Source organism: Somniosus microcephalus, chromosome 12 (genome assembly GCF_052327205.1).
Source record: "Somniosus microcephalus isolate GS21.2 chromosome 12, FLI_Smic_1.0, whole genome shotgun sequence".
NCBI classification, from domain to species: Eukaryota; Metazoa; Chordata; class Chondrichthyes; order Squaliformes; family Somniosidae; genus Somniosus; species Somniosus microcephalus.
The window spans coordinates 139,992,913-140,006,392 of record NC_140998.1 but is presented as its reverse complement, the minus strand read 5'-3'; the positions used below and the strand labels follow the sequence as shown (position 1 = coordinate 140,006,392).

The 13,480-nt window shown below is 42.3% G+C and overlaps 1 protein-coding gene across 5 annotated transcripts in view; it reads right to left on the bottom strand.

The window, feature by feature from the left end:
* Window positions 1-13,480, bottom strand: part of pcnx1 (pecanex 1) — a 372,844-nt gene that overhangs the window by 197,545 nt on the left and 161,819 nt on the right. For 4 of the 5 annotated variants that reach the window (XM_086003620.1, XM_086003621.1, XM_086003622.1 and 1 more), the window contains 2 exons: window positions 11,974-12,103; window positions 7,156-7,340 (listed from right to left, as the gene is read on the bottom strand). The exons of the other annotated variant lie outside the window; for it this stretch is intronic. In XM_086003620.1, coding sequence (XP_085859746.1) covers window positions 7,156-7,340; window positions 11,974-12,103 — 315 coding nt within the window. The remainder of the gene's footprint in view (window positions 1-7,155; window positions 7,341-11,973; window positions 12,104-13,480) is intronic. 5 annotated transcript variants of the gene reach the window in all.

Genomic DNA, 13,480 nt, shown 5'->3' with positions numbered 1-13,480 from the left:
GTCTGCCCTTTTGCTTTGCATATTTTTATTACTTCGTTCCTGGGACATGGGCGTCGCTGGCAAGGCCAGCATTTATTGCCCATTCCCAATTACTCTCGAGGCGGTGGTGGTTGGCCGCCTTCTTGAACCGCTGCAGTCCGTGCGGTGAAGATATTCCCACAGTGCTGTTAGGGAGTTCCAGGATTTTGACCCAGCGACGATGAATGAACAGCGATATATTTCCAAGTCAGGCTAGTGTGCAACTTGGAGGGGAACTTGCAGGTGATGTTGCTCCCATGCGCCTGCTGCCCTTGTCCTTCTAGGTGGTAAAGGTTGCAGGTTTGGGAGGTGCTGCCGACAAAGCCTTGGTGAGCTGCTGCAGTGCATCTTGCAGATGGTACATACTGCAGCCACGGTACACCGGTGGTGGAGGCAGTCAACGGTAAAGGTGGTGGATGGGGTGCCAATCAAACGGGCTACTTTGTCCTGGATGGTGTCGAGCTTCTTGAGTGTTGTTGGAGCTGCACTCATCCAGGCAAGTGGAGAGCATGCCATCACACTCCTGACTTGTGCCTTGAAGATGGTGGAAAGGCTTTGGGGAGTAAGGAGGTGAGACACTTGCCGCAGAATACCGAGCCTCTGACCTGCTCTTGTGGCCAGAGTATTTATGTGGTTGGTCAAGTTAAGTTTCTGGTCAATGGTGACCCCAGGATGTTGATGGTGGGGGATTCGGCAATGGTAATGCCATTGAATGTCAAGGGGCGGTGGTTAGACTCTCGCTTGTTGGAGATAGTTATTGCCTGGCACTTGTGTGGCGCAAATGTTACTTGCCACTCATCAGCCAAGCCTGAATGTTGTCCAGGTCTTGCTGCATGCAGGCATGGACTGCTTCATTATCTGAGGAGTTGCGAATGGAACTGAACACTGTGCAATCATCAGCAAATATCCCCACTTCTGACCTTATGTTGGAGGGAAGGATGAAGCAGCTGAAGATGGTTGGGCCAAGGACACTGCCCTGAGGAACTCCTGCAGCGATGTCCTGGGACTGAGATGACTGCCCTCTAACAACCACAACCATCTTCCTTTGTGCTAGGTATGACTCCAGCCAGTGGAGAGTTTTCCCGATTCCCATTGACTTGAATTTTACTAGAGCTCCTTGATGCCACACTCGGTCAAATACTGCCTTGATGTCAAGGTCAGTCACCTCTGGAATTCAGCTCTTTTGTCCATGTTTGGACCAAGGCTCTAATGAGGTCCGGAGCCGAGGGGTCCTGGCAGAACCCAAACTGAGCATTGGTGAACATGTTATTGGTGAGTAAGTGCCACTTGATAGCACTGTCAATGACACCTTCCATCACTTTGCTGATGATTGAGAGTAGACTGATAGGGCGGTAATTGGCCAGATTGGATTTGCCCTGCTTTTTGTGGACAGGACATACCTGGGCAGTTTTCCACATTGTCGGATAGATGCCAGTGTTGTAGCTTGACTAGAGGCGGGGCTAGTTCTGGAACGCAGGTCTTCAACACGACAGCCGGGATGTTGTCAGAACCCATAGCCTTTGCTGTATCCAGTGCGCTCAGCCATTTCTTGACATTACGTGGAGTGAATCGAATTGGCAGAAAACTGGCTTCTGTGATGGTGGGGACCTCAGGAGGAGGCAGATATGGATCATCCACTCGGCACTTCTGCCTGAAAATGGTTGCAATCACATCAGCCTTGTCTTTTGCACTCGCATGCTGAGCTCCACCATCATTGAGGATGGGGATATTCATGGAGACTCCTCATCCAGTTAGTTGTTTAATTGTCCACCATCATTCACGACTGGGCGTGGCAGGACTGCAGAGCTTTGATCTGATCCGTTGATTATGGGATCACTTAGCTCTGTCTATAGCATGCTGCTTTCGCTGTTTAGCGTGTATGTAGTCCCATGTTGCAGCTTCCCCAGGTTGGCATCTCATTTTTAGATACGCCTGGTGCTTTATAGATTTCCAGAAGGCTTTCGACTCCATCTGGCATGACGGTTTATTCCTGAAACTTATCGAAAGCGGGGTAGGGGGAAAAACATATGATGTAATTAAATCAATGTATACAAACAACAAATGTGCAGTTAAAATTGGAGACAAACAAACAAAATACTTCCCACAGGGGCGGGGGGTGACGCAGGGCTCGCCAATCTCACCGACACCCTTTAATATTTACATAAATGAATTGGCAAAACTACTTGAACAATCTACAGCACCCGGCCTCACCCTATGTGAATCCAAGGTTAAATTCCTCCTCTATGCAGACGACCTGGTTCTGCTGTCACCAACTAAGGAGGGTCTACAGCAGAACCTGGATCTGCTGGAGTCGTACTGCCAGACTTGGGCCCTGACAATAAATCCCCAAAAAACCAAAGTCCTTGTGTTCCAGCAAAGATCCAGACATCAGGGACCCAAAATAAATTTCACACTAGGAACAACCAAAATTGAACAAACCACTAACTACACATACTTGGGCTTAAAAATCAGTTCTATGGGAAACTTCAAACTGGCTGTGAATGAACTGAAAGAGAAAGCAAGAAGGGCTTTCTATGCCATTAAAAAATCAATCCAAATAGAAATCCCAATTAGCATTTGGCTCAAAATTTTCAAATCAGTAATTGAACCAATTGCACTCTATGGCAGTGAGGTATGGGGACCGCTAACACAACAAGAATTTGCAAAGTGGGACAAACACCCAATTGAGATCCTACATGCAGAATTCTGTAAAAGTATCCTCCGGACTCAAAGGAAAACAGTAAACAATGCATGCAGGGCGGAACTAGGCCAATATCCATTAATAATCACTATCCAAAAAAGAGCCACCAAATTTTGGAATCACCTACAAATGAGCAACCCCCAATGCTATCACTACGACGCCCTGAAATGCCAAGAGCTGACCTTAAAGAAGAATACCCTCAGTCAACTAGTCCTGGGACTCAGTGAAGTAACTACTAACAATAACCAGCCCCAGGACAGTGACAGGGTAACACAAAGAATTCGACCCAACACAATCGTCGCTAAGCAAAAGGAAAAATATCTGACATATTGGGCAGAAACAACAAAAACCCAAAGCAAACTCAATTGCTACTTGGCCCTAAACAGACAATACAACATAGCTGATTACCTGACCATGGTAAAGGATAACAAACTGAGAAGAACCTTGACAAGGTACAGACTTAGCGAACATAGCCTAGCGATCGAAAAAGGCAGACACAGGCAGACCAGGCTGCCAAGAGAAGACAGGATATGCTCTCACTGCAGTCAGGGAGTAGTGGAGACAGAGATGCACTTCCTCACAGCCTGTGGAAAATATCAGGGCATCAGGGAGAATTTCTACCCAAAATTTACAAAAATATGCCCGGAATTCAGAAAATTGAATGACGACCAAAAACTCCCATACCTACTAGGGGAAGAGAGAAGTTGCGTAACACTAGCGGCACACTATGTTACAGCTTGCCATAAACAGAGGGACAACCACTAAAGATAAGATAAGAGTATATATAAATTATATGAAAGTATATTTATACACTCAGGGATATATCTGTTTATACACTGTATGGATAGATCTGTATTTTTGTGAACAAACATGAATGTTTTCCGATGCTTTGGCAACATAAGATGTAACTTGTCATGCCAATAAAGCGATTTGAATTGAATTGAATTGAATTGCTGCTCCTGGCATGCTCTTCTGGCTGCTCCTGGCATGCTCCTCATTTAACCAAGGTTGGTTGTCTAGCTTGATGGTAATGGTAGAGTGAGGAATATGCTGGGCCATGAGGTTACAGATTGTGGTGGAATACAATTCTGCTGCTGCTGATGACCACACCGCCTCATGGATGCCCAGTTTTGCACTGCTAGATCTGTTCTGAATCTATCCCATTTAGCACAGTGGTAGTGCCACACAACATGATGGAGGGTGCCCTCGGTGGGAAGACAGGTCTTCGTCTCCACAAGGACTGTGCGGTAGTCACTGCTACCAATACTGTCACGGACAGATGCATCTGCGACAGGTAGATTGGTGAGGACGAGGTCAAGTAGGTATTTCCCTCGTGTTGGTTCTCACCACCTGCTGCAGGCCCAGACTGGCAGCTGTGCCCTTCAGGACTCGGCCAGCTCGGTCAGTAGTGGTGCTACTGAGCCACTCTTGGTGATGGACATTGAAGTCCCCCACCCAGAGTACACTCTGTGCCCTTACTACCCTCAGTGCTTCTTCCAAGTGGTGTTACATTCATCAGCTGAGGGAGGGCAGTAGTTGGTAATCAGCAGGAGTTTTCCTTGCCCATGCTTGACCTGAAGCCATGAGACTTTGTGGGCTTCGGAGTCAATGTTGAGAACTCCCAGGGCCACTCCTTCCCAACTGTATACCACAGTGCCGCTTCCTCTGGTGGGCCTGTCCTGTCGGTAGGACAGGACATACCCAGGGATGGTGGTGGAGGAATCTGGGACATTGGCTGAAAGGTATGATTCTGTGAGTATGACTATGTCAGGCAGTTGCTTGACTAGTCTGTGGAACAGCTCTCCCAATTTTGACACAAGTCCCCAGATGTTAATGGGGAGGACTTTGCAGGGCCGACTAGGCTGGGTGTGCCTTTGTCATGTCCGAAGCCAGTGCCGAGGTTGATGCTGGGTGGTCCGTCAGGTTTTAGTCTTATTATTGTTTTCTGTAATGGTTTGTTACAACTGAGTGGCTTGCTAGGCCATTTCAGAGGGCAGTTAAGAGTCAACCACATTGCTGTGGGTCTGGAGTCACATATAGGCCAGGCCGGGTAAGGACAGCAGATTTCCTTCCTGTAAGGACAGTTGTGAACCAGATGGGTTCTCTGTCACTTGTGCAAAATACTGGAATGTATATATACTGTCACACCACCTCCTTTTCTCCAGATAGGTTGCCTTGTAAATTGTTCATATCCTTCCAAGTGTGCATCTCATTGAATGGAATCATTCCACCATGTGTCTTTTATGCTACTGTATCCAATCGACCACCGCTTGCAAGACCTTCCAGGTTACACATCTTATGTGTCAGACTTCTTGCATTAATGCAAGCAGCGTTCCAATGCTTTTCACCTTTCCCATTTGTTTTATTAACATTTTTACTTTGTTTATCTCTCACCATTGGAATAGGATTTATTAAACTTTGATGTGTGTTTTCACTGGTACACCTAAAGGGTGCTCTCTTACATCGATCACAACCATCCCCGCATCTTGTTTAAACACATCTCCACCATTCTATCCATCCTGCCTGCCAACACCTCTTACCCCCTCCAAACCCCCGCCCCACCCTGCTTTTGTTTAGGTGGAGCCCATCCGGTCTGTATGGATGCAGCCTATTCCAAAAGGTGTCCCACAGTTTGAGGAACCGAAATCCCAATTCCCTACACAAAGCAAAACAGGGAGGTAGCGCCCTGAAAATGGCGGGTAATGACCCACGCCATTGTTGACATCACCTTAGCCGCGGCTATATTTCCCCAAGCCTACCTCTGGGTGACCAGTGTGGCCTCCTAGTCAGGCAGTAAATTTCTGAACTAAACTCACCGCTGTGCATGCTCCAACTAGTATCATCCAGCTCCGGCTCTGCTCGCTCCAGACATCAGGGTCCCCTTCACTCACAAATCTACCTTCTGCTCGTCTGGAGGCCAGCCGGTCCGCCTGATACTGTGACAGCCCCGGAGCCGGTGGACTGCCCCAGAGCACTCAGTCACTGGCCGCAGCCTGCTGTCTCGATGCTAATGAGGCTCGGCTCTCAAAATAGGCTGTTCACTCACCGGGACGACCGATGGGCTGGCCAGCTCATTCCGCCAACCAGCCACCTGAAATCCACAGTGGGGAAAATCCCGCCCCCTCCCCCATAGTATCCAACAGCAGATGAGGTATTTCAACAATAAAATTTAAGGTTTCAGTATTCAACAAATTCAGTAATCTTTGGTTGGACAAGCAGTAATGCAAGGCCACGCATCAGCGATTTGTTTGCATAGGTCAACTGATAATGAAAGAAAGACTTGCATTTATATAGCCCCTTACAGGACATCCCAAAGCGCTTTACAGCCAATGAAGTAATTTTGAAGTGTAGTTACTCTTGTGATGTAGGAAACGCATAGCCAAATTGGGCACAGGAAGTTCCCACAAACAGCGATGAGATCATGACCAGACAATCTGTTTTTTTAATGATGCCAGTTGAAGGAACCAGGGAGACATTGGAGCCCTGAAACTGAATTAGTACTTCATCTGTAATAAAGAAGGTCCTATTCAAGAATTAATTTTAAATGTGAGTATCATCCCACAGTAAGAAAGTAATAAGATGCAACATAATTAGTCTCTTGGAGGAGTGGGTTCTTTTTGATTTTAACAACCCTTCCAACCATATTTTTGTCTCGTGCACAAGTTTTCAAGCAGCTCAGAAACACAGAAAAATAAACAGTTAGTTTCTTAAGAGAATAAAGATTCTATAGTTCTACTAGAAAAAAGATGATGCAGCTCACTATCTTTGCACTAAATCTTTGATCTTACCATTCAAATCCCAACCATTCCCAATCACCCTGGGACATTTCCTTTGCTGTATTACTGAAACATTTTTCTTTTTTTCAGTTCTGCTGAATTGCATCCATTCCATATGTACTCCGTGAAGAAAATGTGATAGATATCCAAATGCAACGGATCCCAACAAAACCAATACAAGACATGCAAACTATAGGCTTATTCGGTCTGGAGGATATTGTACCCAATCTTCAATCATAGGCTGGAGCTGGTGAAATGTTCAAAAGCTGCATCGTCTTTTTTAAGCACTAAGAAACTAAAAGTAGCAGCTTAAAGAGACAGTACATCCTTAAAAAGTTTGGGTTGAATTTTGCACCTAAAACAAAATTTACTGATTGCATTAAACAAATTTATTAGTTTGGGCAAACTTTCTACATCTTAGTGTCCTTTTGGCGGACTCATACATGTGACATTACTACCAACTGCTTCTTCTGAAGTAGTTTGAGGTTTGGGAAAGAGTTTGCACAGTATATTTAGTAATGTTGCAGCTTTTAATTTTGATTTGAATTAGCCAATGTGATTTTCTAAAGGAATACAATCTCTTTACTGATGTGCTTATAACAAGAATTAATACTAATAGTGTTATAATAAATAATTCGGGTAGTCTTCCAGGCTGCCTACCAAACTCATCCTGTAAACTGCAGCCACCAACAGCAGAGGCATTGTCATGTGATGCTTCCAGGTGGACACTTCCATTCCTGACCAGTAGGGAGGCGCTAGCACTAAGTACAGCAGCTTGTGATGGGGGGCGGGACTGTATTTTGATCTGGGAAGTAGATGGCTGACCCTGCTGACTATCTTGAAGGCTACAGTAAAAAAAAAGTGAATACGAAGACATCATATCAAAAGATGACAAGAGAAACCATTAATCTAATAGAGCTGATCATGCACTGATTAATGTGGGACTACAAAAGCACACAAACAGTTCAAGCTTGGATAGTTCATGCAGTTTTACTCTTGCAAAACCAAAGAAAACAACCCATCAAAGAAAGCATAGGGAACAGCATCAATAAGAAAGCACAAGGCAGAGAATCTTTAAAGCAGCAAATGGCTTTCAGACAATGGGCCAACATCCACTAAGTTAGCAGATGTCACTTTCTAAGCTACATCCACAACAAACCACAAATCTATATAACCTTGCATTCCCCCCACCCCCCAACATCTATCGTTGTTTTCCAGCTACAACATCATAGCACAAATTCTATGTGCCGAAAGGATGGTGGAACACAGGAGAATGCAAAAAGGGATATTGCATAGTGAAGTATAAAAACCATGCCTGTATATTAATGGATGGACCTTGTGGCTTATACACTTTTTGAATCCTAATTACACCAACATATGAAATGTCAATACATGCAAAATCCATCAAAATTTGTATTTTTTTTTAATCTCATTTAAATTTTGTATGCTGCAATATAAATACTGTGGGCATAACGTAAACTATTTTGTCCACAAACCTGAACTATAAAAGCTGGAGGGAAAAAAAGATTAATTTAGCTTTAAATGGGGCCCCTAACAGCAGATTATATACTAGAGGAAACACAAAGCTTAGGCCCCTTAATACTCCATTACATACTGCAATGGACATGTCACACAAAGTCAGCAAGAGCCTTCTCCCAAAATTACAATGGAACTGGATTACTTACTGAAAGGAAATATGCTAGTTGCATATAAATAGATATATTTTTTGTTTCATGATTAATGCCACAGTGATTCTCTGTAAAGTTAGCTTATTGCACTTATAAGGCAGATATAATTTGGAGAGATATATATGCAACATCAATCAGAAACAGCAGGCTTCTGATACATATTGTACAAGCACACAGAAGACAAGTCCAATACTGCCCACACTTGCAGCTTGATCAGATTTCTCCACATTTACTAAATGTTAACTGGGTTTCCTCCATCCTTCAACTTGGAAGCTGCCATTTTCAACAAAGTAATATGTATAGGTCTGAGATGATTTACGGTTTATTATGTAGCTTCAGTAAATAAAAAAACTTTTGACCTCGCCTAGAGATTGTACGATCAAGGGGGTGCGGTCTGTTGGAGCTGATGATGCATGTAGGTTGCACCATGTCAGGATAGGACAGGTTTGATGGATCAACTTTTCCTGTTCTTTCTTGAATGTATATTTGTCTTATTAAAGCTTTAGCTATCTAGATTGTTATTTGTACCGGCAGTTAAAACTTATCAGTTAAAATAATCCAAATATTTTTCAGATAATCAACACTAGGTCAAGTGATTTGTTGCAATGTGATTTTTTAATCTCTCAGAACCACTATTTCCACTGTCTCCAGGATTTTTAATGTAAAATTCTGCTACTCAGGCAGCAAATCATGCTACAGTACTTAGTCAGTGTAGAAATTTGTAGGCTGTTGTGCCACACCAAATCACTAATCCTCTGAATTGTTCAATTACAATGGCTCAAGAATTACAATTCAATACAATTCCCTATATAAATATTTGTTAAAATTATTTTCCTGTGAAGAAGGATTTATTTTTAAATCAGTTGACTTCAGTTTATTCAAATTCTGATAAGCAGCAACTTTTGTTTTTCTTTAGAAATGTGTTTCATGGAAGGGAACTTTCTTTTGATAAAATTGTTCCCCACCCCCAAACTTCCATGTTAAATACTAAAAATATTTAATGTGGCTAAATTAAACTGTTCTGATGAAGTGCAGAAATGATTTGAATGTGAACAGGCACGTAACAAAGTCTAAAATAAGAAAAACTAGAACCATAGTGAATTACATTGTATTTTACAAAGTTTTCAGTTAACATAAGGAAGTTGGAAGTAAGACAAGGACATTCAGTCCATCAAGCCTGTTCCATCTGATTATTACAAGATGGATCCCCGCTCCCCCCATTCCCCACTGTTGTGCTTCTATTTTAAGGAAAACTAAGTTCTATCCCTTACCTTCCCGAAAAATAAAATCAAGCTGTTAATATCTCTCTAAACCACTATTTTCCCTCTCAACATCCAGCACCCTTATAAACAAGTCAATTAATACCAAGTCAGCTACCTTTTCTGGGAGTCTGTTGCACATGTCCAATCTAATCTCGGGGCTTTTAAATTTTGCACTCGTGTTCTCTAGTCCTATATCATTATCCAGGTTAAATATCTTGCTTGTATCAACTGTATTAGTTGGAAGAACTGCATCCAACAAAAGTTAGTTTTGTTTAATGAAGCTGCTTCAAGACTGCCATTAAATAATAAAATAAAAGCTACAGAGTGAATATATTGCATAATAATGATGTGCAACACTACTTAAAATGCACAAATCTGTAATTCAGTAATTGTTTTATACAAATGTAATTTTTGTCAACATAGGTTTAAACAAATCCTAGAGTTAACTGATAAAAAGGGAGATACTGAAAAGTTAGAGATGTAGTCCTCCACTGATCCAGCTTCAAGATTGTAATTGCTGTTCTGCCTACATCAAAAAAAATCAGTCTCCTGTTTTAATTTGTTAAGGTCTAAAATGTGCAGATTGAACAAAAAAAAATGGCAATGAGGTGACAGGCATATTATGTTACTGTGCCAGGTGGTATGTTGAGAGTGATAGGCAATGGGTTTATAACCTTGACTATAGCAATAGCAAGTTCCCAGACAGAGCTAGACTATTTGGAGAGAGGGAGCAGGGGAGATTAAAAGCACACGCAGCCTAGGTGCTTCAACTTCTCACTTGTCCAACTTTTAGATGCCAGTTACAGGGATGTACTGGTGAAGGTTTCAGCAGATGCGTTTTCCAGCTGAGAATGGTGTAAAGGGTTAAGAGTAAATGGGATGGAGGGGAATTCTGTGTGATAAGAAAACAGCTAGGTCATGTAGCTCTCTTGATGGATTAGTGGGCAAAAATATTGACAGGTGTAGAACTAAACCACATAGGCCAGAAGGTCTCAGGTTTGGATGCTAGTCAATGCTAAGTTAATCAGCCAGGGTAGTTACAATTGGGCTGGAAGGGGGAGGTGGGAAAATTAGCCATGATTCCCACTCCTGACTACGACCTAGTGATTCCTGCTGGAAAATAAACATGGTGGCTGTCAAGTGAAAACAGGATTATTTAGCTGTCACACCCAATCACAGATATTTCCTTTTTGTTCTTTCCCTGCAACCCCGCCTATTCCCTGGCTCTATACTTGCTTACAAGTTGTTCATCTCCTACATCTTCCAGTTCTGATGAAGGGCCATCGACTTGAAATGTTAACTCTGTTTCTCTCTCCACAGATGTTGCCTGACCAGCTGAGTGTATGCAGCATTTTCTGTTTTTACTTAGCTGCAATGTCTTTCAAAGTTGAACAACCTGCGCACATTCACTGCCCAACATCACAGATGTCACTTGGGAGAGGTACCAGAGAGCTGCCAGTATCAGTGAGGAGGGAATGAGTAAAGGGGAAAATAGCCAGGTTCTCACCAGATTACATAACCTGCACATTGCTTAACAGATGTCGCATCTAAAAGTTTTGCTCCAGTTTCCTCCAACTGCCCTCTACGTAGTAACACATTTAAAATACTAATTAGCAGTAGTTTGTTTTAATGTGAAAAGCTATACATTATATATTAACCCTGACCACAGGAAAATTATTTATCAGGACCCACTCAGTGATCATGATGGCATCATGCCTTGCCTAAGTTACTAATAGTAAATATTTACAATGCTGAGAAGCAGTGGATAGATCCTTTATTAAAATGCTAATGTTTAAAGGTTTATAATCCTGAAAACACACCTTCTATTTTGTCAAATTTATGCTGCTCCCCTTTTGCAAAATGGACCCTTCCAACGATCTCATCTTGGGTTGAATCCCAGCCATGCTCCTGTTCCAACTCACAACCTCTTCCAGTGGAACAATTCATACAAAAAACAGGGAAGCAACATCATTTTGGCAACAAAATTTTAAAGGTGTAGAGTCAAGATTCTGAACTGATTAAAATTGAGCTTTAATTAGAAACTCATTGGCGTCAGAATTTATCAAGTATGCGGACAGACTTGGGGATATATTTTAAGTGTTTGAACTCATATACAGTACTGTATACTGCATTACTGAAGACGGGCAGAAAAAAGGTAACGGTTTGCAGATTTTAGTTAACTATGAATTGAAAAACAACACTAAAAATGCCTAACTTGTAGTGTAAGAACAAAGGATTTTTTTCCCAATTCATTAGACTAGTGTCACAACAAAACACTAGATAGTGGTTAGGGACATTTTAAAAATGGAGAAACTTAATCTTGGGCCCAAGATTTGCAACGTCAAAATTTTATGTACAAAGCAGAGGGCAACATGCACTTTCATCAAGCCAACATGCTCATGAAGTCATGCAGCAACAGCCTAAAGGCACAGAACATGCTTTCGTTTTTTTTTTAAAACAGCTGAGGAAATAGCGGAATGCAAGAGATATTTGTGGCATGCATGTGGCATGGTCATTTCATGTCATACCTGAGAGGTGATCCAATGAGCGAGGCTGGAGGGGTGGGGTTACTCCCCGCATTGTGCCGCCGCCGTACGGCTTGGCGCCTGAACGTACTGCGTTCACGACGAAAAGTAACTGTCTCATCAGTGGGTTGGGCTGGCACAGCAAGACAGGTGTAAGCAAGACAGGCATTAACAACTCAGTCAAAAAACAGGATGAACAATTCTGTTCCATTCATGTTAACTGGCTTTTTTTTTCTACACAGGTCATCCTTAAAAGTAGCATTTTTGTACCAAAATGGCAATGTCAAGTTCACTGTGATAGAACAGATTTTGTCGCTTGTATCAGAGAACCTTAATACCCTCTCTGAGTTGCTCCAGATCAATTTCAATTTGACCAAAGGTTAAAAACTGCAAATTACTATAAAATGCATAATGCACCACAAACCAATATGTAACTAGAAAAAGAGTCAATTTAAGGTATTAACAGATTGTTTTTAAAGTTTAACGCTGCTACTGCCGAGAATTTTATTTGTATGTAAATTAACCATCTCACGTGGTACCCAACGGTGGTTTTGCATGCCTCATCTTAAGAAAATTAAGTTTAGCTATGGAAAAAAATGGTCCAAAAATACAAATCCCTGATGAAAGATTTATTGCCGAGTTGTGGTAATAAGGAGAATTGGATTCGCAGTCACTGGTGGTTTGTGAATTTCTCACCCAATCCATAATAAAGGACATATAAATGGAACAAAAAACAGTTGTAACTGCAACCAATCCAATTTTGAATAGAATTATTACACCTTTTATGAATGATCTTGCTGGTAACAGCAACTTCAAACTCTGCCCATGGGCATAGGAACATACGAATTAGCAGCAGGAGTAGCCATACGGCCTGTCGAGCCAGCTCCGCAATTCACTAACATCGTGGCTGATCTTTGACCTCAACTCCACTTTCCCGCCTGATTCCCCATATAGTTTTCAACCATACATGTTATGGTACATTAATTAAATACAGTCAATTACCATAGAGTGGTGAAATGAGGGCTAATATCCATATTCTGCAAGATGATGAATCTCTGATCTCAGCAATACCACTTTGGGACGGTGCTGCATTAGCACCTTCTCAGAAGGAAGGAGCATATCAGAGGAAATCTCAACCCAACCCACTTATGCACATCTCCAAGCAATTGATTTTAGAGCTGCACTGCCAGGTGCCGAGACACAGGTTGGCAGAAAAGGGGGTAAAAATAAATTATCAAAAGCTGGATATATAAAGAACAGTGCAGAATACCAACTGCAGTTAGCGAGTGTTGCTAATATAAATTTTTTGTCTTCCCATTGTCAAAACTTTAAGTCTTAACATCTTCACTCACAAATACCAGGGAAGAACTGCCAAAATATTCTGTGATCCCTGATTTTCATTGCTCTACCATTGGCTGCCTAGGCCCTAAGCTCTGGAATTCCCTCCCTAAACCTCTGCAACACTCTCACCTCCTTTAAGACGCTCCTTAAAACCTACATCTTTGAATAA